This window comes from Lytechinus variegatus, chromosome 15 (assembly GCF_018143015.1).
Source record: "Lytechinus variegatus isolate NC3 chromosome 15, Lvar_3.0, whole genome shotgun sequence".
Classification (NCBI taxonomy): Eukaryota; Metazoa; Echinodermata; class Echinoidea; order Temnopleuroida; family Toxopneustidae; genus Lytechinus; species Lytechinus variegatus.
Window position 1 is genome coordinate 10241369 of NC_054754.1, and position 26856 is coordinate 10268224.

Genomic DNA, 26856 nt, shown 5'->3' on the forward strand with positions numbered 1-26856 from the left:
TGCAAAGAAAATATGAACCTGTATGGTATCTGAAAGCTTAAAGGGGAAGTTCACCCTGACAAAAAGTTTATTGTAAAAATAGCAGAAAAAATAATAAAAAATATTGCCGAAGGTTTGAGAAAAATTCATCAAATAATTAAAAAGTTATTAGAACTTCAATTATTTGATTTGTGACGTCATATGCGAGCAGCATTCATACATAGCGAATGGTAAAAAATCAAAGAAATGTCATTTTCTCAGAAAATTGAAAATGGTTTTCACTGTACCTTTTGTATATCAATAGACAAATCATTTCACACCCGATCATGAATAGAAAACAAAATTAAGTCATCAGGAACCATACAAAATTTGAAATTCATGCATTTTATATTACATAACACATGGAGCAGCTGCTCGTTTATGACGTCACAAATCCAAAACTTTGAACTCTAATAACTTTCTTACTTTTTAACAGATTTTCCTCAAACCTTCACCAATATTTTTTACTAATTTTTTTGCTATTTTTACAATAAAGTTTTCTTCAGGGTGAACTTCCCCTTTAAGATAACAAATCTGTTTGGAATCAAATAAAATACAATTAAACATCTTGCAAAGTCACGTACATTGTGCTGCCTATTATCCACAAATAAAATTGAATTTTACAGTGTACATGTACACTAATTCATGTATATTGTAAAATGCCTGCTTCTGTAACATCACCATATAGTGTAGAGCAATGTCAACACTCAACAATGCACATGAAGTAACTTGTGAAATATACATGATAATGTACATACAACATACTTGTTTGCACATTGTTTGCACATTTCACAACCCAAATATGATAAACGGTTTTGTTCAGATTTCAACCGCTACAATTGAAAAAAAAGAGAACTCTTAGAAAATCAAATCAAACACGTTGGTTTAACCATTACAATGCTAATCTCAAGTCTGGTGCAATATAGGCCTGCAGGTTAATTAAATCAACATCATGTCTGCTTAGGGTTAGTTATTAGATATAAGTGATATTTAAAACATGTTCCTTCATCTACATCGACAGTCAATCAACTTTTATTCAGATCACAAATTTGTGCTATAAATTGGTTAATCACAAAATGAATAAAATTACATAGAGGACAAAGAGACTCATAAAAGAAGAGATTACTTATCATAATAACAAATGCGGATCCAGCCGGATTAGACACATAACCCATGCAGGAGCGAAATTGTTTTTGCACCATACTCTGCCTCTCAAAACTATTATGTCTAATCTGGCTGAATTGGTGCCTGTATTAGAAATAGCTATGCAACATTAAGAGAAACTTTTCAAGAAAAAGAATAGACAAGAATTACATTGGCAAGATATTAGAACCTACCTACCTATTCATACAAAGCTATAAGATACATAAGTCCCACCCCGGCCAAGAGACCAGCGATCTCCATGATGCTCTGTTTCAGGGTGGTGTCTTCGAGGAGTTCTGGGATGACAGTAACGGTAGCGATGTAGATGAAGCCCCCAGCGGTGATCGGGAGGACCCAGACGGAGGTGGCGTCCCCTGCACCTTCGGCCAGGAGAGCACAGGTGCAGCCTGCCAAGGCTCCAACGGCTGTCACCAGCTGCAGGTACATTGCCTGTTGGATTGAATATCATATTCATAAAATAAAAGAACGTGTGACTTTAGTGGTACCGTACTCATTATGGCTAGCTACTGTCACATCAACATGAATGTAGCATGTACAAGGAAATTCAATCAACTATTTCTTGAAATTCTATTACAAGAACCAACTACTTCCAGAAATTCTTCTTCCCCAATACTGCAAGGGAATCGAATACTTTCCCATATGATATACTGTAATCTCAATAACGAACTCACAAGCATTCAATACTTCATTGATTGGTCTTCAGTTTGACTGGAATGTTCTTTTTCTTTCTCACCACTCTTTCTGCCAAGATGAGTGATGTTCCAGCGGGAGCTTTTCAACAACCTAAGCATGAAACCCTGAGACTGATACAAAAGTGACTCCAGACCGATCAAAGGTATTACGTTATCTCAATGGCATATCATTGGTCGGCCTGAAGCTGGTTCGTTGGAGTGAACGTTTGCGATCAGTAATATGAATCTTGATTCAGTTTGTTTCTCCTGCTTACGAGGCAGAGATGAGGGAAGATTGTGACAATAAAACTTCCATAGTTATTGGATCTATGACATTTTAGGCCTCAAGATAATGTACAAGATTTAGGTTTGATATAATACAGCACCCAAAATGGGTTTAGCAATAGAAATGTAGTTAATTTGGGGATTAGACACACTGGTATAAACCTGTTATGACTGCAATGCAATAATTTGACTTTGGTTTTCAAAATTTAAACCCCAAAATAAAATCAATGCATAAAATTGATTTTTATGATTTTTAGTCCACAAACATGACACAAGATGTATTTACTCACAGCTGATCAAATACTATGGAACTTTGATTTCCAATGATATCAAATGAAGCTGTCAATTAGGAGGATAAATACTCATGGAAATAAATAACCGTGAAAATAAAAGTACAAATGCAAATGAACTTTCAGCAAATATTAAATGATATGAGGCTTTAACACAAATTGTTGGAATCTGGAGGTTTAGATTATCAAACAGATAAGTTGCTCCACTTTAAAAAACTGCTGCACAAAAAGTCTTTTATATAGAAGATTATCAAATAGAACTGAAGTACAGAACTTTGTTGAGAACTTTTCTGTTATGACCAAAAATGCTAATCAAATTTGGCAAGCAATATTATTCCATGTCAAAATGTACAGGGTACAGTAGAGCATCTTGAAAGTAAAAAAAAAAGTACTAAATGAACAGCATTTCCTAGAATGCTCTCCTGCAGAAACCAAGTTTCATGTTTGTGCTTAAATCTGCGAGTCATGGTTGCGATTCTAGCTTTTATCAATTGCTTGAACGCACCCCGTCTACGACACAGAGAAAAGACATACCTTTCTCTTGTTGCATCCAGACTGCACAAGGATGGCAAAGTCTCCTATCTCGTGTGGGACTTCATGAAGAAGAATGGTGATGGTGGTCACGATGCCAACGTTGCGACCAGCTAGGAACGAAGCACCGATGGCCAGACCATCGGTGAAGTTGTGCGTGCAATCGGCCACGAGGTTGAGGTAGGCAGAAACTTTAATAGGAGAGTCTTCTATGGTTGTACAGAAATAGCAAAATTTAGAAGATAAGGTGAAAATAAATGTAGGTATTGAACTGTCAAGATTATCAAATAAAGGAAAGAAAACACTTGGTATTTAGCAATCCATCCTTGGTCATAAAATGATTTGTGTCAGAAATAGAGGTGTGTGTGTTTCATAGAAAATTGGACAAAGCATACATCAGTTAAGGGTGTTTGCACAAAGAGATTGACAATCACTTAATCTCTGAAATCTTCAGTGAAAAAATCAGTAAGTCAATTTAACAAACCTCTTTAGTATGGAAGTGCTTCCTAAGGGAATACTTGGACAAAAATCATAAAATTAATTTGCAATCACTCAAAGTAAATTACAAATTCCAATCCAAATGAGGCCTCTCAATACAAAACAGGAAGAAGGACAGAACCCAAATCATGAATTGTAAAAGAATATCTTTTAAATTTCTTTTGTATTTGAAACTAAAGATTCCATAATATCAAATCAAAGGTATTTAGACAATGGTCATACCTTCTGGCTCAACGCTCTTTTTATCTTTTTCAGTCTCTTCTTGCTTCCCAGCTTTCCTGTGCCGTACTTGCGAAGAACTTCCATTGGTTTCTTCCTCTCGCGCTGGTCCTTCATCCTCAATTTTTGCTTTGTTTGGTTTCCCATGGCTGTGGGAATGTGCGCCATCACCCTTCACAAGGCGAACAAACTTCTCCACCAGCAGAAATAAAAGAATTCCAACTAACACCCAGAAGCCTGTTGCAAAACAAAATCAAGAAATTGCCCCAATTTAACATATTCCTGAAGCTAACTGGTATTCATATTGGGTTGATAATTCTGCAGATCATGTTGACCTGAAGTGAACCCATATCTTCTGGAATAGATAGAATTAGAAACAAAATTAATTCAACAAGGGGAAAATAATCTTGTTGGATGTCTGATTAACAAGTGGAAAATAACTTTTTTAAAGTGCTTTGATCAGCAAGTATTTAATAATGTATTCATAGACATAGGCTTGTCTTGACCTAACCCACGGAGCTCCGGCCCGCAAAGCGGGACGGAGACCAGGACTCGTCTGTGTAAATACTAGGCAGACATATACTCTCAAAAAATGGGGTAAAATGGGGACGCAATAGCACTCCAAATAAAAGGGGGAAAAAGAAATTACCTCGATTTATATGGATGAAGTTCCATCGGGACACAGAATCCTGATGTCGAGGCACAAACTGGACTCTCAAAAAAGAGAAGTTAGACCGCTGTCGCATTCGTTCTCGATCGACCATTTTGTTTTCAGTTTTGACAAAAGGAGAACGAGACAGAAATTTTTCCTGTTTTTGAGGGTCCAGTTTGTGCCTCAATGTCAGGATTCTGTATCACAACAGACCTTTATCCATATAATCGAGGTAAGTGCATAATTTCTTTTTCCCCCTTTTTATTTGGAGTGCTATTGCGACCCCATTCTACCCTATTTTGGAGAGAATAATGTCTGCCTAGTATTACACGGACGAGTCCTGGGCTCAAGTCCACTTCGGGGCTGGAGCTCCCTGGGTTAGTCTCGACATATTCTGGTCTGGATTTGTGGAACTTTCAATTTTTGGGGGCCTATATCTAACGTTAGATAGTAGATTCAACATGTTAAACATTGTCATTTATTTCAACTAAAGGAGCAAGCTTGAATTTACCAACAAGCATTGGGCCAGAGTGGTCATGATCATGACCATGGCTATGGCCATGATCATGACTGTGCTCATGTCCGTGATCGTGCCCGTGATCATGTCCATGATCGCCATGACTGTGCGGAGAAAGCGAATGCGGGATCAAATGCAGAAACGCGTCACCGAGCAATCCACCGGATGCGAAGCTGAGCAGCACTTTCAACAGCGACTCCTGTCCCTCGCGCCCCTTGTCCAGCGGGATGAGAAAAAGGATCACAAACGGTGCTGCAGAGATCAAAACTGTGGCACCTATTGCATCTGTCCAGACATTTCCCTCATAAGATTTTGCTCCAGCTGCTTCAGCGTGGGAATGCTCATGACTGTGTCCACTTTCTGTTTCATGATGACCATGGGCGTTGTTGTAAACGGCGAGAATTAACAACAATAAGCAGACGATGGGCATTCGCGTTCTTCGCACGGAGGCTGCCATGTTTCAACAATAGAGAATTATACGTGGCTATCAAAAATCGCAACCTCGTCTCCAGTCAATACCGTATGGTACCAATATGAAACTATAAATGTGAAAGGGATGGTCCGGGCTGAAACTATAGCTTAATAAAAAGAGTAGAATTCACTGGGCAATATGCCAGAAATTTCATCCAAATTGGATAACAAAGTTATTGAATTTTAAAGTTTTAAAGCAATATTTGTGAAAACAGTCGTCATGAATATTCATTAGGTGGGCTGATGTCACATCTCAGCTTGTTCTTTTGTACTTTATGATATGAAATTAACCGGGGAAATTAAGTTTATTTACATTTTTCCCTCCAAGAACTAGAAAAATTGGATTGACAACTGATTTATTGCATTAGATATTTATTGCTGCAACTTATTTCAGTGAATTCTACTCTATGTATTAAAATATAAATATTTACAACCCGGACCATCCCTTTAAGGGAGGAGGGGTTGTGCACTCTAAAAAATGAAGTGCTAATTCAGCTCTTAAAGAGCGTGTATAGTGACTGCACTTCGGAGTGCTGATTTGTCTAGTTCAAATTTGAACGAGAAATATCAGCACTCCGAAGTGCAGTCACTATACACGCTCTTTAAGAGCTGAATTAGCACTTCATTTTTTAGAGTGTGGGGAGGGCCTTGGAGGGGATCATGATTAATTTGCTGACTTAATTTATTTGATTTTTCTTAATTCATCAGAAACAATGATATTTTTATTGAAGTCATAATAAAAAATATTGTTTCTGATGAATTAAGAAAGGGTGATATATAGGGGCGCCAAAAATTAAGTCGAATCACGTACGGTTCCCCACCTGACAGAGTTCAGAGCTGGACCGCACCATCTTACAAAGTGTTACGATTGATCCAATCAATCGTAACTCTATGGAAATCCATCAGGATCATAAGTTTTTCTACAGGAAATTCACAATATTTCTTTGGTAAACAATTAAGGAAGACACACCAATTTGTCACGAAATCAATGAATCAATATACATTCATATCCAGACAATTTTTTGAACAAACATGTATTTTTAGTATGTTGACTTTGCTGGCTTTCTGTTACGATTGATCGGATCAATTCGCCACTCTTTGTAAGACGGGCCCCTGGTGTCAAGAAACATGTAGACCCCATAACAAAAAGAGATTTGATAAAAGCTGGCCATAAGCTGACAAATATAGCTCTTATAAAAAATTAGAACGTATATCATTCAATAAGGTTTGAAAAGATAATCAGAGAAAATAAGGCCTATATTGGCCTATAGGCCTAGGCCTATTTCGTAACTGAAATTTTCATCAAAATTGAATGAAAAAATAACAAACGGTTAAGGTTCAAAGTTTCATTTATTTTCATAAAACGGTCCGTACTGTATGTACACAACACATGCGATAAAGCATCCAATAAATTGTATCATTTTGTTTTGTAGGCAATATATAGGCTGGCTATAGTATGTATTATTTATATTTGTTCTTCTTGTACCATTTTTATTGTCTCTTTGTTTGTACAAGTCATGATCATGCCTTGTATTTTTAATGAATTGGAAATAAATGCTGAATTGTATTGTATTGTATTGTATATGCAGGGAGTTGGGAGGTGGTTGACTCCCCATGCATCAAAACGCTCATGCCCCCCCCCCAAAAAAAAAAATCACAACCAAGATGGAAATGAGAAAAAAAAGAATATGAAAGGAAAAGAGGTGAATAATGATTTTACTTTTCTATATGTCTAAATTCATCATGATTGTAAAATAATTTATTTTGTATAGCAAAATGAAATATTGCCCATACGCCATGTCTGGCCATTCTCAGAATTTTTGGAGCGTTACACTGCGACCTTTATCTGAAAGATTGTTGATTACTACAAAATAATTTTTTCCTATAGTGTTTGACACCGCTCATTTTTATAGGCCTACCGCCCGTAATGTGCATGATTATGTTAGTTGCGAAATCAATTATCAACACATATTGATATCATCCGGTGTTTTTCATGATGAAGTAAAGCGCAACTTTGTCATTCTTATTTTACCTATATTTTGTGGAAATTGTTTATCAATTCAAATCAAACTATATAATTATTGTTGGGGTGCACAGGCCTTAATTGGTTGATTAAGTGACTATAGTACTTTTAAATGAACAAAATTACTATCAAAACAAAGCAAAAAGAGTTGTGTGATAAGAGAGCATTTGCGGATCCAGATAAGAGGAACATCAAGAGAAAAATGTCGTGCATGCACAACTGACGACATTTTCCCTCTATTTTTTGGCTTGCTTGCTTGTCAAATTTGTTGTGACATAAATCGCCCTTCATTAAGAAGTGAAGACTTTTTGGGGGGAGTTGTCAAAATTGAACAAAATATCCCGTTATACTCAATGACACCACAGGGGTGCTGGGGCGACTGCTTAGAATTTTCATGGTGGAAAAGGAAAAAGGGAAGAAAGAGGGGGAAATTAAGGGAATGAAAGCATCTACACGAGGCCTACGTATAAACAAATCGAACTGTTTACTAAAATATTCAGATCGTATGCATACGTTAACACAAAAAGATATTCATGCATGACAATCCAAATGCTTTCCAGATGCTTGTCATGCATAGCAACGGATAGTATGCAAATGATTCCGAGTATTGTCGGCTATTCTTTCCTGGCAGATTGATTGTGATGTCTCGTTAAGGTTCCTGGAAAAGTCCGTGAATTTTATTATTATTATTTTGCAAAGTAGGCCTATATAATATGCAGGGTTTTACTGAAAAGGATCAACTCTGACCCAGCATTAGAACAAAAGATTTTCAGTCGTGGTTGAATTAATATAACCAATATAACTGGATGAGGCAATCACCAATCTTTGTTTTTATTTCATGTATGCCTTTATCAGAATGTATTTTAAATCATGCATTGATTATTAGGTTGAAGGAACATGCGCGGTTGCAAATTATATAGGAGCAAATAAGGGGGCAATTATAATAACACGTGCCACTATAAGTGGGGTGAGGCAAAGAGAAAAGGGAAGGGGAAGATGGTTGAAGAAAAGGGGGAAAGCGATTAAGCGGTATGCATAAGACTACGGTTTTTTTTTTGGGGGGGGTCTTTGATCATGTTGGTTGACTGATTTTTAGCCCCCTATATACTTTCAAAATCTTAGTCATTGTACCACGGGGTCAATCAGTTCAATCAGTCCCGTCCTTCCTTCTTACTCCCTCCCAGTAGAGAATATAGCCTTTTGCTAATAGTTTGACAAAATTTTACTAGAAAAAGCCAGTCATATATTTAACTCCAAAATAATTGCATTTTGGGTTACGCCTCTGCATATACCCCCCCCCCCCCTCTTTCGCGTAGATTACATCCGACATGCACCCCCTCCCTTTTCCTCCTTTTTTTAGGGATTTCATGCAAGGAGCCGGTGTTAAAGTGTAACGTCCCCTTAGCTTAGATCAGTCACTGCTTCGTAATTCATGTTTTCGTCAGAGCTGCTTGTTGGACTTTGTTTTCTGGTATTTCCCGAGTGACATGAATGCGGTGCTTAATATAGAATCGGAAATCCGACATTATTCGTGACGATGTAGCAATATTGGCAACTACTATCTGCATGATCAAGTTTCGGCATGAATGCCAAAATCAGCTAGCTACATGGTTTAACTCAATATAATAAAGCGTGTCACTGTCTTACTCTAGAATTTTGGAAATGTTTTTGATTGGATCTTACAGTATATTAATCTACTTCATTCCTCAGGAAAACAACGTCGCGCCTTAATTGCTTCAGTTTGCCATGGATAGTGTATCGGGGTTGACCATCAAGAGTTTTGTATTTCTTGATTTCGAGACCAGTCATCTGTACCGAACAGATCGCCCCAAAATCATTGAACTTAGTTTGATTGCCATCAACCGTGCTGGTCTTCTTGGCCCAGACGTACTCACGTCTTTGAATCTTGCCAAGAATCATGAGAACTCTACCTTTGATTTATCCAAGCTTTCGTTACCAAGGATTGTTGATAAGCTGACGTTGTGTTTGGATCCAGGAAAGTACACAAGTCCACATTCTGCGCGTCTCACCAAGATGGATAAGCGCAAGCTCGATATAAACAAGAAACTGCCTTTCGATGAAGGTGTGGTCACCATGCTTAACATATTCCTAAGTCGACAGGATGCACCGGTTTGCCTGGTTGCACACAACGGGATGACATTCGACTTTCCGATACTGAGATCAGAACTGTCAGGACTAACCACAGGAGACTCCCCTGCAGATGAACTTTATTGCTTGGACACCTTAAAGGGATTCAGGGCAGGATTTGCAACCGAGACCCAGGGAGTAAAGAAGAAGAGAGAGGGGAAGGACAAACAGAATTCGGTTAAAATTTCTGGGATAGCAAACTTGACACAAGATCGAACGTATTTCAACTCATCTGGAATAACTTTTGCGCAGTCTCAGGATAGGAGATCCGGTGATTTTGACCATTGCACCAATCAGAATGTCGTAGATAAAAGTTTGCTTTACAATATGGTCAATAACAAACCTCATGATGCAAACATGAGTCTGTCATCATCCAGTGAGCCCATGTCGCATCGACCATCATCATCTGATTCTAGTGGTTACATAATTCTCCAGGATTCTCCTGGATCCAGTCGCAGAAGCTACAGTGCAACTGAATATCTCTTTGATATCATATCGCAATCTTCGGCTGCAGCTTCTCTATCAAAACCCAATCCATCGTGCCAAACAATTGCCCAATCCACAGAGAAAGCACCCGCACCTCAACTTCGTTATTCTGCTTCTGCCAATGTTGAAAATAACCAGACTGAGAACTTCGCAAGCCAGACCGGTTCTCCCCCAACACTCGGGAAAGCGCAATCAGCGCCTTGTCGACACACCGTCGATGACCATCCTCCAAAACGCAAACGGATCTCCTACACTCTTGTGAATATCTTCAAGAGGACATTCGAGAGGGAACCACCCCACTCACATTCTGCTGAAGATGACGTGGTGTCTCTGATCAAGGTATTGCTTCCAGTGATATCTGACTTCGTGTCTTGGGCTGATGAAAACGCTTCGCCGTTCAAGGATTGCAAACTGTATTATGACGGATAGTCAGGGCGGGGGGGGGGCAGGGGTGATCGCCCACCATCACTAAAGGAGAAAGGGAAGTAAAAATATAGGGGGCCGGGATCTGTGCTGGATCTCATGCACATTTCCTGTTTGAAAGAAAAAAATAATTCTCTTTGAGGACACCTTGCTGCCTAATTTCCGCATCCCAAAATCATTTTATAAATTAATTTTAACAATCTGAGAATCTTATCATTTTTACAGAGTGAAATTAGCCAATTGAAAGCAAGGTATATATGAAGGTATATTGCTCTAGTGTTCAATTTTTTTATGTTACCAGTTTTTTAAACGCTGTCAAAAAGAAGGAGGTTTTTTGTTCTAAAGTATCTAATAAGGGGTGTGAAAAAAAAGGTTGAGCCAAAATGAAAGGAATCATTTATCTCAACATAGGTTAATGTTAGTTATATTATTATGCGCGATTCCTTATTATGATCTCATGCATGGTTATTGTAATGTTTCTGGCATTATAGAAGGGGAATTAATGTACAATAACATATTTGCTCTTAATGAAGAACCTGGCCAGGTATTTTACTCAACAAAATATAGTTAGCAACAGGGGCGGATCCAGAATTTTTCGAAGAGGGGGCACATTTTCCCGAGTAAAAAAATGACAAGAAAAAACAAGGGTTCTAACCCCAAATTAAGGGGATTTCGTCCACGAAAAAATTGACAAGAAAAGGGTCTTCACTTCCAAAGGGGTGGGGCACACTTCTGTTTTAACGGCATTTTACATTACAAATTTTAATTGTGCCTCTCAAAGGGGGGGGGGCAACTGCCGGCCCGTGCTCCCCCCCCCCCGGATCCACCACTGGTTAGCCCACCAATCAACATGTCCGTCATGATTATTACTCCATGTTGACAGTTACTGAATAAGCAATTCAATGTCTTATAGTAAAATGAATATTTCTTAATTCTTAGCATTTTTAGAGTAATTTTCAGATAGAAAAAAGACTCACATAAAAAAGGCTGGTCAGTTTGTCAAATTATTATTCCATTTTTGTGTATCACAGCAAGATCTTGAGGGTAGGCTTAATTAAACATGAATAATGCCCAGTCATATAAAATGTTACAATCGTAGAATAAATTCATTCGACATCGTAATGAATTGATTTAAAAATCAAATCATTTGACTGGGAGCATTCAATTTAAAGTGTAGTTTCGCCTAATTCATGCATTTTTTTACACCCTTGACAAAAAAGTGATGGTATTTAGTGACATCTTAAAGAACGTTCAATAATTTAGAAACATAATTTTGACAGCTTTTCTAAAATTGTAACACCTTTTTATAATTATTTGAACTGAAAAGGCCAATTATTCTTTTCGAGAAATTGATAATCTCATTGTTTATGGTTTAGGAGATATTAATTGTATTGTTCAGTGAAAACTATTTCAGAGCTTATGTGAAATTTACTCTTTAACGGATTTTCCTCAAAACTTCACCATTATTTTTAAATATTTTTTCTGCTATTTTTACAACAAAGTTTTCTTCAGGGTGAACTTCCCCTTTAAATAAGAAGTGCATGTCACGGTTAGGCATTTCATCAACAATGCTATTTACGAATTCGTCGAATTTACGAATTCGTCTAAAGTTTTGCCAGGTTTACCGATGCAAAAAGGAGGAAGAGTATAAGAGAGGTGGAGAGAGAGAGAGAGTTAGGGGGCGGGGAAAAACATAGAGAACATAGCGGGGAAAGCTAAGAGTTGAAATTGTCACGAATGATTGTGTTTAAATATTATGTCCTTATATGTAATGTCGTCTGTACTATTCTTTTTAGATGATTGAATGACAATAAGCATGCGTTCCCAGTCTTGGCACTGAATATGTAACTGATTATGAAAATCAATGATAATCTTGTTTTGACTGGTAAGCCAATTTGGGGTCGATCGAGGGAGACCGTCTGGTTCAGATTCTTTGCATAAAAGAAGACCCTGAACCTTTACCACAGCATCCAATATAGTCCAGGATAGAAGAGGCGTAACCTTGTTTTTTTATATATACAATATTTTTTGATGGTTTCTTGTCAATTCGAGGGTGCTGATTACGAATCTGAATGATGCCACTCGTGTAACCTTGAGCATTTTCCGCAAATTGGCAAAATCCAATATGGCCGCCAAAATATGCAAATTACCCATAAAAATCCTAAAATTGTCCGCACATTAGCTACGAAATGCATGAAATTGTTTTGCAGGAGTGAGATACTCCCTGAAAAAACAATTTTTGACAAAATATTTATTTTCCTCATATTTAAAATGGCCGCCATAGTCCATTGTATACTATATTATGTACGATATGAATATGGAAAACTAGCTTTCACAAAAGTGAGCACTAAACCGCAAAGAAATCGCGATGTATGAACGAAGTGATATATGCAAATCATTATTACTAAAGAGATATACCATTTATTATATCATAAATGGGAATATTTCTGTATTTTGATATCTAAAATGGCCGCCATTGGCCCAAACATGATTGCGTACAATGGCAATGGGGGCCAAAAAATTCACAAGAGTGATCACTAAAATGCATATTATTAAGATTAAACGAGTGGAATACTGACTAAAAACATAGTTGTTAACGAAATATATTATCAATATGCCATGTATGTGATGAATGTTGTATTTAGATATTCAAAATGGCTGCCAAAGGCCCTAAAAGCATTATGCACAATGAGAAAGAGGGGCAAAAAAATCACAAGAGTGATCACTAAAATGCATATATATGTGATAAATTCATGGGATACTGTTTAAAAACGTATTTTCTAACGAAATACATCATTCAGGTTTAAAGTTTGTGTTAAATACTGTATTTTTACTTTCAAAATGGCCGCCAGAGACATTAACAGTCTTATGCACAATGCAAAGTGGGAAACCAATATTCACGAGTGAGCACCATAAATGCAGATATTAGTGATCTATGAGTAAAATATTGTCTGAAAGCATGATTTCTATTAAGAGATATCATTTATTCTGCCAGTTAGGTGATAAATACTGTTATTGGAAAATCAAAATGGCCGCTACAGGCCCTTAAGATATTATGCACAATGTGAATGGGAACAAATTATTTCATCAGAATTTGGCTTTGCTTGGCCAAATGGTGATGTATGAGTGAAATATCGTCTGAAAACATGATTTATGACAAAATATATCATCTCTTATGTAATTTATGTGATAAATACTGTATTTCAACATACAAAATGGCTGCCATATGCCCTTTTTGTGAACATTATTTGTCTACACTAAAATTGTATATTATACGATAAGGGCTTATGTTGGCCATTTTCAATTTAAAAATGCAGTGTTTATCACCTTAAATACACAACATTATGATATATCTCGTTAGAAACCATGGTGTTAGACAATATTTCACCCTTGCATCAGAATTCACAATAATATAGGCAATATTTAGAGTCAAACAAAGCCAAATTCTGTCAAAATTATATGTCTAATGTTACAATGTACATAATACTTTTAGGACCTATTGCAGCCATTTTGGATTTCAAAGTACAGCATTCATAACCTCCACAACCAATATGTAATGTATTTAGTTAGAAATCATGTTTAAGACAATATTTTTACTCGTATATCACAGTCATATGCATTTCATGATTCTCACTCTTGTGAAAATTAGTTTCTCCATTCGCATTGTACATGATAAATATAGCAAGGGATTATGGCGGCCATTTTGAATGTCAAAATACAGCATTCATCACATAAATTACATAAGATATCATATATTTTGTTATAAATCATGTTTTCAGACGATATCTCACTCATACATCCCCAATTGGCCAAGCAAAGCCAAAATGAAATGAAATGAAATAATTTGTTCCCATTCACATTGTGTATAATATCGTAGGGCCTGTAGCGGCCATTTTGACTTTCCAATAACAGTATCTATCACCTATCTGGCATAATAAATGATATCTCTTAATAGAAATTATGCTTTCAGACAATATTTTACTCATAGATCACTAATATCTGCATTTATGGTGCTCACTCTTGTGAATATTGGTTTCCCACTTTGCATTGTGCATAACACTGTTAATGTCTCTGGCGGCCATTTTGAAAGTAAAAATACAGTATTTAACACAAACTTTAAACCTGAATGATGTATTTCGTTAGAAAATACGTTTTTAAACAGTATCCCATGAATTTATCACATATATATGCATTTTAGTGATCACTCTTGTGATTTCTTTGCCCCACTTTCTCATTGTGGATAATGCTTTTAGGGCCTTTGGCAGCCATTTTGAATATCTAAATACAACATTCATCACATACATGGCATATTAATAATATATTTCGTTAACAATTATGTTTTTAGTCACTATTCCACTCGTTTAATCTTAATAATATGCATTTTAGTGATCACTCTTGTGAATTTTTGGCCCCCATTGCCATTGTACGCAATACTGTTTGGGCCAGTGGCGGCCATTTTAGACATCAAAATGCAGAAATGTTCCCATTTATGACATAATAAATGATATATCTCGTTAGTAATGATGATTTGCATAATATTACTTCGTTCATATACATTTCTTTTGCGGTTTAGTGCTCATTTTTGTAAAAAATTAGTTTTCCCTATTCATATTGTACATAATAGAGTATACAATGGACTATGGCGGCCATTTTGAATATCAGGAAAATAAATATTTTGTCAAAAATTATTTTTTCAGAGTGTATTTTACTCCTGCCACACGCTTCCATGCATTTCATAGCCAATGTGCGGACAATTTTAGGATTTTTATGGGTAATTTGCATATTTTGGCGGCCATATTGGATTTTGCCAATTTGCGGAAAATGCTCAAGGTTACACGAGTGGCATCATCCAGATTCGTAATCAGCACCCTCGAATTGACAAGAAACCATCAAAAAATATTGTATATATAAAAAAACAAGGTTTGGTCAAGTTTCTATGGGGCCTATCCTGGACTAATATGATATAAACGCCTGATGGTCATAACCCTTGGAAGCGGAAGTGCTGTTGGGTATTTTGTACACCATAAGCAGCACCCTCTTGATAATTAGCTTGGTATGCTAACATGTAGAGACTTGATACAAATCTCTGATATTTTTCAAACAGAAGAAAAACACTGTTTATTATCTAATTGTTATTATTTTTGTTGTAATTCTTTTTCTGACCTAAAAGAACTTCATCAAGTTGAAATAATTTTTTGTGTCATTTTCCTCCTTAACCAAATCCCCTTTCATTTTGGAGTGATAACTTTTTTTCTCGGCTTTTTAACAAACCAGCACCCCATTTTTCACTAACTTTTCAAAAGTAAGTAGTGCTCACTCTAGCGGAAATATTTTTCGACATTTATATCGTCATTTGCTTAAATGGGTCTGTACCAATGTTAAAATGTGGAAAAATCTTCAGGATTTTATATGCGGGGGCTTTTTGACATTTCATTGCATGGGGATTTAAGGCTGGCCATATTTTTCCTAGAGCTGTCATTTTTACCTCTCCCATTATAACCCCTGCCATTTATCTCTGCCATTATTACCTCTGCCATTATTACCTGTGCCATTTTTACCTCTGTCATTTTTACCTCTGCCATTTTTGCCTCTGTCATTTTTACTTCTGCCATTATTACCTCTTCCATTTTTACATTTGCCTTTTTTACCTCTGCCATTTTTACCTCTGTCATTTTTACCTCTCCCATTTTTACTTCTGCCATTATTACCTCTGTCATTTTTAGTTCTGCCATTTTCACCTCTGCCATTTTTACCTTTGCCATTTTTACCTCTGCCATTTTTACTTCTGCCATTTTTACCTGGCACCCACTGTTCATGGTATGTAAGTAATTATTTACTTATTATTTAAACGTTGGCTGAATGCATGTTCAAATAAATGCTGTTCACAGAGTGAACTCTGCAAATAAGTTATTGACCTTTAGCGGATTAAAATCAATAACATGTGAGCTATGTCGGGAAATTATGGTGTCCATCGTATCTTTCATGAAATATTAGACATAAAAAAGAAAGATTATTATTTTCAACCGGAAATCAACTGGCCCATTGCATGCTCAGCGTTATTGTTAAATCAAGATTCTTTTGAAGAAAAATATTGGCACCTCAATAGATTTTTATCTCGCTTATGATTAGTTTAAAAATTTGGTTTGCAGGGAAAGATTTCATCACTTAAGTGTTATTCTTAGGAAATTAATTATTCCATTCTTCGTGATTGTGGAGGCATTAATATTAAATAAAACATTCTTTAAAATAAATGTGGGCATTTTACCTTGCATTCTTTTGGGAATATGCAAAATTGAAGAGGGGCCGTGTACAAAAACATAAAAATGACCATATATGATTGTGATTTTTTGCATGATCAGCCCCCCCCCCCCCCTCTCACTTTGGAAACCGTTCCGCGGCCCCAGTTAAAGATGCTTTGACCATGTTTGATTTCATGATCAGAACGGAATGAAATACAGATGAAACCTTTACATAAAAAAATGAAAGTGATGATAAACTAGGCAGGGTCGAAGATAAATTTAAAGGGATTGTCCGAAGGTTATAATTTATTATTTCACGGTCTTAAATTCTCCATTTTTATCCTTGACCATGCTGAATCAAAATGGTTTCTAAAATGTGGCAACCATACTGTTTGTATATTGCAAAAAGGAAGAAGACAAAAAAGAGAGGAAAATATTATCAGTCTTTGGCAAAGAATTGGATGAACGTAACGACGTCACGCATTTCGAGTTAAAACGAATAGACTTATATTAAAAACAATTCTACATGTATTTCATTTGAAATCATAAGGATATTTCCTGTTTTGTTAATCATTTGAACTGCTGTTGTTGATGAATGGACCTATTTAGTTTTTATTTATTTCAATGTTTTGAAATAAATAGGAAATCCATTTCATTTATTTCTTTAATTATCTAAAGTATGATATGTGTTAAGATATTTTGTTATGAATGCGAATGAATGCGTATCTTGATTTTGTGTTATGTTATGTATGGCATTTAATGTTATGTAAGAAATAAAACCTGAACTTTATTTAAACTTGGTCTATACTGTTTCGCAATGTCGAAAATTAAAGGGCCCACCGACTTTGTAGCGCAATATGAGAGTTTGGGCATTAGAGAGGTCCACGAGGGAGGGGGATAGGGCACGGGGAGTGTAAGAGGAAGATATTAACGTCATCATCAGCAAAAGCATCAACATTATGTCATTATCACTACACATCGACATCATTATTCACTGCCGCAAAAAATAGCATCATTTCATCTTAACAACGATAACCATCAGCAGCACTGTTATTAGCATCATCACGGTCATCATCATCATCAGCAGTATTTCATCTTGATAATGATAACCATCACCAACAGCACCAGCATCATAATGGTCATCATAAACATCATCATGAGCATCATCACCATCTTCTTCTTCTCTATCATTATCATCATCATCTTCACCATTATCACAACCGGCATCATCATCACCATCACCACCACCATCATTTTCACCATTATCACCACCGGCATCATCATTATCATCATCATTATTTATCATCATCAACAACAACATCATCATCATCACCACCACCATCATTTTCACCATTATCACCACCGGCATCATCATTATCATCATCATTATTTATCATCATCACCACCACCATCATCTTCATCATTATTATCCTCATCACCACCATCGTCATCATCATCATCACCGCACCACCACCACTATTATCACCATGCAGAAGTACCATCCTTACCATCATCATCATCTTCATTTATCATTTTTTGTCAAAGCTGCTCAGCAGTACATGATGTAGGTCTATTTCATGAGTATAATCAATTTTTTTAATCAACTCGACTTGGGCCGTGAAAAGGTTATGGATATCTGATCGGACTTGAAGTAGGGGTCGACCACGCAAACGAAATCATAGTAATGTGGTCATTGAAGCGGTTTGCGCTTGTTTATTGAAAGCCCCCCCCCCCTCCCTTTGTCATTACTCCAAAAGAAAATCCATGCTTAACAAAATGAAAAAAATCAGGGGGCATTCTTCGTTGATGTTTGTAGATTTTTAGTTTGACTTTTTTTTATGCTTATTGATACGATAGTATAGTTACTGATTAATGCTGATTACTACAGAAAAACCTTTTTTTAAAGAGGGTGGATAGTTTTGGTAAATTCCTCGAAATCGGCCTGTCACCATTTTAATTAATCTGTATATAATATGAACATGTGTATGCCCTAAAACAGTCATGATGTACAGTAGATGATATGAAATGAAATGGTGTTTTTCATGATGCTCTCAAAGGCACGATCGACCGCTGCTGCCGTGCGTACACTGATCTCTCCCCTATGTGTAGAGATCAGTGATATAAACTATAAACCTGTTACCAGCAAATTATAGAAAAAAAATAGACCATCTCTTATATTCAGATCAGAATTAAAGTTTATTCCATCGACAATCAATGGGATTAGAAATGAAAAACTGCATGATAGTGGAATGATACAATAATTTTGAAAAGATACACGCAGATAACCCTAATTTTCTCATCTTTCTGCATTGTAATGTATTTCAGTTTTAATCAAATTACAATCACGGCAAAATGATGCTGATTTGGTTACCATAACTTGCAAAGATTCTTGTCAATATAAGTGATGCCAATCATTCTTTATTTCTATTTTCAAAAAGGACATTCGAGACTATAAACAGCTGCCTTCGAATAGAAGAAATATTTGTGATGAATTCTTCTTTTCAAAGTGGAGGTGCCGTGGCCGAGTGGACATTGAAAGTCCGGGGTTCGATCCCCGGCCGCCGCACCTATGCCCGTGAGCAAAGCATTTAATGTACAATGCTCTTTTATCCTGCTTTCAAATAAATGGAAAATGCTGTATGCATTATTGGTAACTAGGTGTGCATTTGTTTTTAAAAAAAGCCTTTGAACAATAGGAATAATAATAAATCGTTTTTAGTACTCTACGTACTCTGATACCTGTTTTTTTTTACAACTAGTGGGCCTATAATATTAAGGCAACGAAATATAAGAACATTGGATTTTCCAGGGCACATTTTTCCGAGGAAAAATTTGACAAGCAAAAAAAAAAATTTCCCAAAAATTAAGGATATTGCGTCCCCGAAAACATTAAGCAAATTAAAAAAAATGCTTTTGCTTCTCAAGGGGGGGGGGGGGGTGGCCACGGGCCGGCCAAATCGGCCTGTCACCATTTTAATTAATCTGTATATAATATGAACATGTGTATGCCCTAAAACAGTCATGATGTACAGTAGATGATATGAAATGAAATGGTGTTTTTCATGATGCTCTCAAAGGCACGATCGACCGCTGCTGCCGTGCGTACACTGATCTCTCCCCTATGTGTAGAGATCAGTGATATAAACTATAAACCTGTTACCAGCAAATTATAGAAAAAAAATAGACCATCTCTTATATTCAGATCAGAATTAAAGTTTATTCCATCGACAATCAATGGGATTAGAAATGAAAAACTGCATGATAGTGGAATGATACAATAATTTTGAAAAGATACACGCAGATAACCCTAATTTTCTCATCTTTCTGCATTGTAATGTATTTCAGTTTTAATCAAATTACAATCACGGCAAAATGATGCTGATTTGGTTACCATAACTTGCAAAGATTCTTGTCAATATAAGTGATGCCAATCATTCTTTATTTCTATTTTCAAAAAGGACATTCGAGACTATAAACAGCTGCCTTCGAATAGAAGAAATATTTGTGATGAATTCTTCTTTTCAAAGTGGAGGTGCCGTGGCCGAGTGGACATTGAAAGTCCGGGGTTCGATCCCCGGCCGCCGCACCTATGCCCGTGAGCAAAGCATTTAATGTACAATGCTCTTTTATCCTGCTTTCAAATAAATGGAAAATGCTGTATGCATTATTGGTAACTAGGTGTGCATTTGTTTTTAAAAAAGCCTTTGAACAATAGGAATAATAATAAATCGTTTTTTAGTACTCTACGTACTCTGATACCTGTTTTTTTTTACAACTAGTGGGCCTATAATATTAAGGCAACGAAATATAAGAACATTGGATTTTCCAGGGGCACATTTTTCCGAGGAAAAATTTGACAAGCAAAAAAAAAAATTTCCCAAAAATTAAGGATATTGCGTCCCCGAAAACATTAAGCAAATTTAAAAAAAAATGCTTTTGCTTCTCAAGGGGGGGGTGGCCACGGGCCGGCCATGCCCCCCCCCCGGATCCGCCAGTGGTTTCTAGCAATATCGAATAAAAGACACAATATTAATGAATGCAATGACAAATATCATTAATTATTTTGATATACGATGATTAGATGATTGCAAACGAGTCCTAACTATAACCCTATCAAAGTTATTAAAGCTTTCTCTTTATTCTTTCCTTATCATTATTATTGGGGTATCAATTAGTAATTACTGTTTATTTTGAAGCGATTGTTGATTCGGAGAATATATTATGTGGTATGATTTCAAAGTGTTAAACTGTCAAGAGTAATCAACAGATTTCATAATTATGTTAAAATCGGACACGTTCATTGCTGACTGAAACTAGGACTTGATCATCATCAGTCTCAGCATATGCTGACTTGAACTTGGACTTTCAGTTGGACCTGGGTCATCATGGCCATTTTGACTTGAAGCCGGACTCGATCGACCTCCTACCACCGAAACTACTCGACTACAAGACTGGCTGGTTGGCATAATACAGTTTGCAATCCTTGAAAGGTGAAGCGTTTTCATCAGCCCAAGACACGAAGTCAGATATCACTGGAAGCAATACCTTGATCAGAGACACCACGTCATCTTCTGCAGAATGTGAGTGAGGTGGTTCCCTCTCGAATGTCCTCTTGAAGATATTCGCAAGAGTGTAGGAGATCCGTTGACGTTTGGGACGGGGTGAGCATTCCAGATCAGACAATTTCCTTTTCCATGCAGTAGTAGAATTTTGTTTTGAAATTATTTTCTCTGCATTCTCCTTTACTCCCTGGGTCTCCGTTGCAAATCCTGCTCTGAATCCCTTTAAGGTGTCCAAGCAATAAAGTTCTGCAGGGGGGTCTCCCGTAGTCAGACCTGACAGTTCTGATCTCAGTATCGGAAAGTCGAATCTCATCCCGTTGTGTGCAACCAGGCAAACCGGTTGATCCTGCCGACTCAAGAATATGTTGAGCATGGTGACCACACCTTCATCAAACGGCAACTTCTTGTTGCTATCGAGTTTGTCCTTGTCCAACTTGGTGAGACGAGCAGAATCTGCACTTGTGTACTTTCCTGGGTCCATACACAGCGTCAGCTTATCAACAATTCTTGGTAACGAAACCTTGGAAAAGTCAAATGTAGATTTCTCGTGATTCTTGGCAAGATTCAAAGACGTGTGTACGTCTGGGTCAAGAAGACCAGCACGGTTGATGGCAATTAAACTAAGTTCAATGATTTTAGGGCGATCGGTAGGGTGCAGGTGACTGGTCTCGAAATCAAGAAATACAAAACTCTTGATGGTCAACCCTGTTGCACTATCCATGGCAAACCAATGGAGAATGAGAAACAAAAAAATCAACAGAGACCTCGGACAAGATATCTCTCGATTACTGAAGAAATGCTCTTTTTTAACAGGGTACTGACTATAAATATACTCCGCAGTAGTATAGGATGCACGCTGAGAGAAGCAAATATTGAGGATATGTCGCGGAGGACAATAAAATACCACCCCACACCCGCCCCCCCCCCACACCCGAGAATAATAGAGAATACGAGACAATGGGTTAGGAGCGGTTAGGAGGGGGAACGTTGACAAAGACCTTAAAGAAGACGGTCTGTTTGTACTTTTTCTTTTGTTCATGATGAACTGAAAAAATCAATACTTCGATCACGGCTCCCGGGGGGGGGGCCACTTCCATTCACGAGTGGATACCATGCGCGACCATGGGGTCTCGAAAAGCACCCTAAACACGTAATTTCCATATTCTGAAAATGCACCCCTTAACAAGTATTGGCGTGTGAAATCTTACCCTTTACAAGTATTGGAAACAAAACGATACTCTTGGCAAATATTCCCTGAAATGGACCCCTAAACAAGTACAGGAATGTTTTATTGTTACGGGTCCTTCGGTCGTCGGCTTTACCTTGTTTGGTTTAGTACGAACCCACCTTCTACACCTCGCGCAAATAGGACTCTAAACACGTAGTGTTGTGGGGCAAAAATCGGACATCTTTCATAAAACATTTTAATTCTGTTTTATCATCCCCGCAAATTCGACCCTAAACACGTAATTTTCCTAGCGAAATAGATACCCTTTTTTCATTATTTTTGTGTTTTTGACACCCTTATCACGTTACGTACGTAACGTGCCCTATCGCGAAAAGGACATCCTTTTTACGTGTTTTTGGGGTCGCGCATGGTATCCACTCGTCAATGTAAGTGGCCCCCCCGGGTCACGGCTAGTGTTCAGATGTAACACGCTGACTTGTAGTTTATATACGACTTGGACATGAAATGCATAAGACTTTTCTGACGTTCGACTTGTACTTCCAATGATCCTAGTTACAATTAAGAAACATTTAGACCTAAAATGTACTTGTATACCGCTATAGGTGCATAATAGCATTTCGAATTAGATCGATCTTGGCTCATTTTGTCTCCAGTTAACCAAAAATGGAGGGGGTGGATGTGGCTTATTAATGCAGACCGTGTTAAGTCAGATGGATGTGCCCCACTTGGCACTCGCTACATGTGGACGAATGTGTGTGTTTGGGGGGGGGATCTCGATGACGCATATAGGATAAGAGCGCGAAGCGAGAACTGAAAAAAATATTTTCCGACTAGAAAAGTTGACATGTAAGTCCTTTTTGTAACCGATTAAGGAAATGGTCATCTGACCAAACGATTAGAAAGGAAGCTGAATTTATTTTTTTGTTTTAATGAAATGATTATTCTTATCCCTATTTATTCTTTGGTACTTGCCGCATCCAAAACATATACTGAATTTCATTTTAACTATTGATATTTCTTGGGTATGTGCGTTTCAACCAGCCTTCTTATAGCTTTTTTGTGCATGCCCGATTTCCATTCATTATTTTGTTCATCTATATTTTTATAATTATGTGCCAACCATAATTTTATCATCACCACTATTTGTTTCAGTTCTGTTCTGTTGATACCTTTGCTTTGTTTTATGTTAAATAGCTATTTATTTTTACTTTGTGTATATATACTTTTGTTCTCATTTTGTTCCTTTTAATGAATTTGGAAATAAATGCTGAATTGAATATTATTGAATTGATTTTTTTTTTAATTTTACGACATGAGAAGCAGGCATTCTTAGTAATTTTCAGGATTGATATCTAATTAACAATTTTTGTGAGCGCGAAGTGCGAGCTATAGATGTAGACCCCAAAGTAAGATATCTGTGCACTTTTTGTACAATGGAATTGATAGGTATCTTCACGAAAATGATAAATGATGCGATTGTGTATCGAGCGCGAGTCAAACTTTTGATACTCCGATCTGAAAGTTTACATTAATCGTCTTTCTCATAAAGAATAAACTGTTTAAAACAATAAATGCAAAGCGAAGTGCGAGCAGAATTTGTTCATATACTGACTCGAAGATTTCTCTTCCAATTGTTTTTTTCTTCTCTCTCTTCTCCTTCTCTCTTTCTTTTTATTTTCTTTTCTCTTTTTTTTCTCTCTTCTTTGCATGGCTATGCTATGGGGGCTGCGTTGACCCTCTGGATCCGCCTATGTATATACTGACCTGAAAAAAAATAATTAAAGAACAAGTCCACCCCAACAAAAGATGATTTGAATAAAAAGAGAAAAATCTAACAAGCATAACACTGAATTTTTTCTCAAAATCGGATGTAAAATGAGAAAGTTAAGACATTTTATAGTTTCGCTTAATTTCACAAAACAGCACATCCTAGTCGGTATACGCAAATAAGGAGACAGATGACATAATCCACTCACTATTTCCCTTGTATTTTATAAAAATGAAATATTCTAAATTTCTCCTCATTGTCACGTGAAACAAAGATCAATTCCTCCCTGAACTTGTGGAATTGTAGCATTCTGTAATACTATATGGTTCAGTCAAGTTGGTCGATATTGTATAATTCAAACAATAAAAAAAGAAATAGAAGTGACGGTGAGTGACATCATCGACTCTCTCATTTGCATGTCACTGAGTTGTGCATATCACTGTTTTGTGAAAAAATAAGCGAAATTCTAAAATGCCATAACTTTCTTATTTTACATTCGATTTTGATGACATTTTCAGCATTATGCTAGTTTGATTTTTCTCTATTCATTTAAATCAACATTTTTCTGGGGTGGATTTGACCATTAAGGACGTACGTTGGGATACATAAATCACTAATAAAAGTAATTAGAGCACGTAGCCCGAGCTGGGTTTAATATTGAATATTGAGCACTTTCCTGAACAGGATACCTATCTCCATCGCTAAAAATGATTAATGAAAACTGGAAACGCGAGCAGATTGTTTTTGTTTTTTTCACGTTAAACTTCATTTTTCAATTTCATTTAATCCTATTTGGGCAGAACAATATATAACTAGGCAATTCGAACAATAATTGGGTGCCACTGGCCGAACATGTATTTGGCGCTTTCTATAAAGGTTTAAGGTCAATACGCGTCCTCGTCTCTATTGAAAGAGTGAACGTGAGTTGGCGCCCCCCCCCCCCCCATGTGAAACATGAATTCGGCGCCCTTATGTCAAACATGATTTTCGCGCTCCATGTAAAACATGAGTTTGGTGCCCCTCCCCATGCATGTGAAAAATGAATTTTGCGCCCCATGTAAAACATCAAATTGAGTATGGTGCCCCTATTTAGGTCGAACATCATATTGCTGGCGTCCCCAATGTAACCATCAAATTGCATGGTGCTCCTTTATTTCCATTTCTCCCCCTTTTTCTCTTTCAATTAACTTTCCCCTATTTTTCTTTTCCTTGATCCCCTTTCTTCTTTCTTTCTTTCTTTCTTTTTGTCTTTCCCTCCTATTTTCTCTCAATTTTCTTTTCCTCTCTTAAGCTTCCCCCTTATGGCGCCTGGATCTGTATACGGCCAACCGGCGGCCAAACTATCATTCGCATATACCCGGGGGCTTCCCCTCATGCCCACTGGCGGCGGAAGCCAAAACAAATAGGGGGGGTCCACCTGAAATTTTGGGATGGACACGGGTAAAAAATGTGACAAGCAAAAAAAAAATTAGGTATCAACCATCCTCCCCCACCTATTTTTTTTGGTGGGGACAGGTCCCCAGTACCCCCCCCCCGCGCTAATTCCGCCGCCTATGCTCCTTCCCAGTGCCCCCCCCCCCCCCGAATATGCACATGTCCATAAATGTGTTATATTTATATTTACATTATATGTCAATTTTTTTGAAATCTATTTCGATCTGATTTGTTCATAGTAAATCCCCGAGGGGGGGGGGCACTTACATTGGCGAGTGGATACCATGCGCGACCAAAAAAAACACGTAAAAAGGATGTCTTTTTCACGATAGGGCACTTTACGTACGTAACGTGATAAGGGTGTCAAAAACACAAAAATAATGAAAAAAGGGTATCTATTTCGCTAGGAAAATTACGTGTTTAGGGTCGAATTTGCGGGGATGATAAAACAAAATTAAAATGTGTTATATAGGATGTCCTTTTTGCCCCAAAACTTCGTGTTTAGAGCCCGATTTGCGCGAGGTGTATAGAAGGTGGGGTCGTACTAAACCAACTAAAAAGGTAAAGCCGACGACCGAAGGACCCGTAACAATAAAACATTGCTGTACTTGTTAAGGGGTTCATTTCAGGGAATATTTGCCAAGAGTATCGTTTTGTTTCCAATACTTGTTAAGGGTAGGGTCGGGTTTCACACACCAATACTTGTTAAGGGGTGCATTTTCAGAATATGATTATTACGTGTTAAGGGTGTTTTTCGAGACTCCATGGTCGCGCATGGTATCCACTCGTGAATGGAAGTGCCCCCCCCCCCCCCAGAGTAAATCGTCCCTGGATGGATGGAGTCAACAGGCATCACAACGGATGCCGCTCGAGATTGATATGCCTAGTCTATAAACAATACTGCAATGAAGTACTCCTTCATTATTTTTTTCTAACAACAGAAAATTTCAAACATCAATATATTTAATAAAGAAATAATTGGTTAAAATTGATATTTATCATACTAATCTTTTCGTTTTCAGTTAGTATTTGTAAGTTACACTAGAACATAACAAAATCAAAACTGATTCAAAGACTAATTCTGAACTGCATAGTACGCAGTGCACCGGTCGTCGGGAAGAAAGCCGTGAGTTGATCGGGAGAAGGCCTTCATCGGTACGTGTTTTTGGTTTTTCCTGAGCATACCTTGGCAAATTATTTTTATTTTTTTATGCAAAGTATTGCAGCATAATCTGTTCTTAAGTAATTTTGTGACATTCGATTGAACA

General features: G+C 37.1%; 3 protein-coding genes across 4 annotated transcripts; 1 reads left to right on the plus strand and 2 right to left on the minus strand.

Annotated features, from left to right (window-relative positions):
* Positions 1-528: 528 nt before the first annotated feature.
* On the minus strand, positions 529-5336 carry LOC121428846 (protein catecholamines up-like). Of its 2 annotated transcripts, none has more exons than XM_041625713.1 (4): positions 4840-5336; positions 3680-3913; positions 2963-3165; positions 529-1611 (listed from the first exon to the last, which is right to left on the minus strand). In XM_041625713.1, exons 1-4 carry the CDS (start codon positions 5300-5302, stop codon positions 1360-1362), a joined length of 1152 nt encoding a protein of 383 aa, XP_041481647.1. In that variant the 5' UTR covers positions 5303-5336; the 3' UTR covers positions 529-1359. The 2 variants fall into 2 exon arrangements, with proteins under 2 accessions (XP_041481647.1, XP_041481646.1); XM_041625712.1 differs by having other exon boundaries at positions 530-1611; positions 2963-3168.
* A 3519-nt stretch (positions 5337-8855) lies between these two features.
* On the plus strand, positions 8856-11885 carry LOC121428942. Its single transcript, XM_041625836.1, has one exon. It carries the CDS (start codon positions 9086-9088, stop codon positions 10400-10402), a length of 1317 nt encoding a protein of 438 aa, XP_041481770.1. The 5' UTR covers positions 8856-9085; the 3' UTR covers positions 10403-11885.
* Positions 11886-20711: 8826 nt separating this feature from the next.
* On the minus strand, positions 20712-22092 carry LOC121428715 (three prime repair exonuclease 2-like). Its single transcript, XM_041625524.1, has one exon. It carries the CDS (start codon positions 21916-21918, stop codon positions 21079-21081), a length of 840 nt encoding a protein of 279 aa, XP_041481458.1. The 5' UTR covers positions 21919-22092; the 3' UTR covers positions 20712-21078.
* Positions 22093-26856: the final 4764 nt, after the last annotated feature.

Coding starts and splice junctions, on each gene's coding strand:
- LOC121428715 (XM_041625524.1), bottom strand. CDS start 21,918: ATGGATAGTGCAACAGGGTTGACCATCAAGAGTTTTGTATTTCTTGAT.
- LOC121428846 (XM_041625712.1), bottom strand. CDS start 5,302: ATGGCAGCCTCCGTGCGAAGAACGCGAATGCCCATCGTCTGCTTATTG. Junction 3,914..4,839: donor CTCTGGCCCAATGCTTGTTG/GTAAATTCAAGC, acceptor GTTTTGCAACAG/GCTTCTGGGTGTTAGTTGGA. Junction 1,612..2,962: donor CTGGATGCAACAAGAGAAAG/GTATGTCTTTTC, acceptor TCAATCCAACAG/GCAATGTACCTGCAGCTGGT.
- LOC121428942 (XM_041625836.1), top strand. CDS start 9,086: ATGGATAGTGTATCGGGGTTGACCATCAAGAGTTTTGTATTTCTTGAT.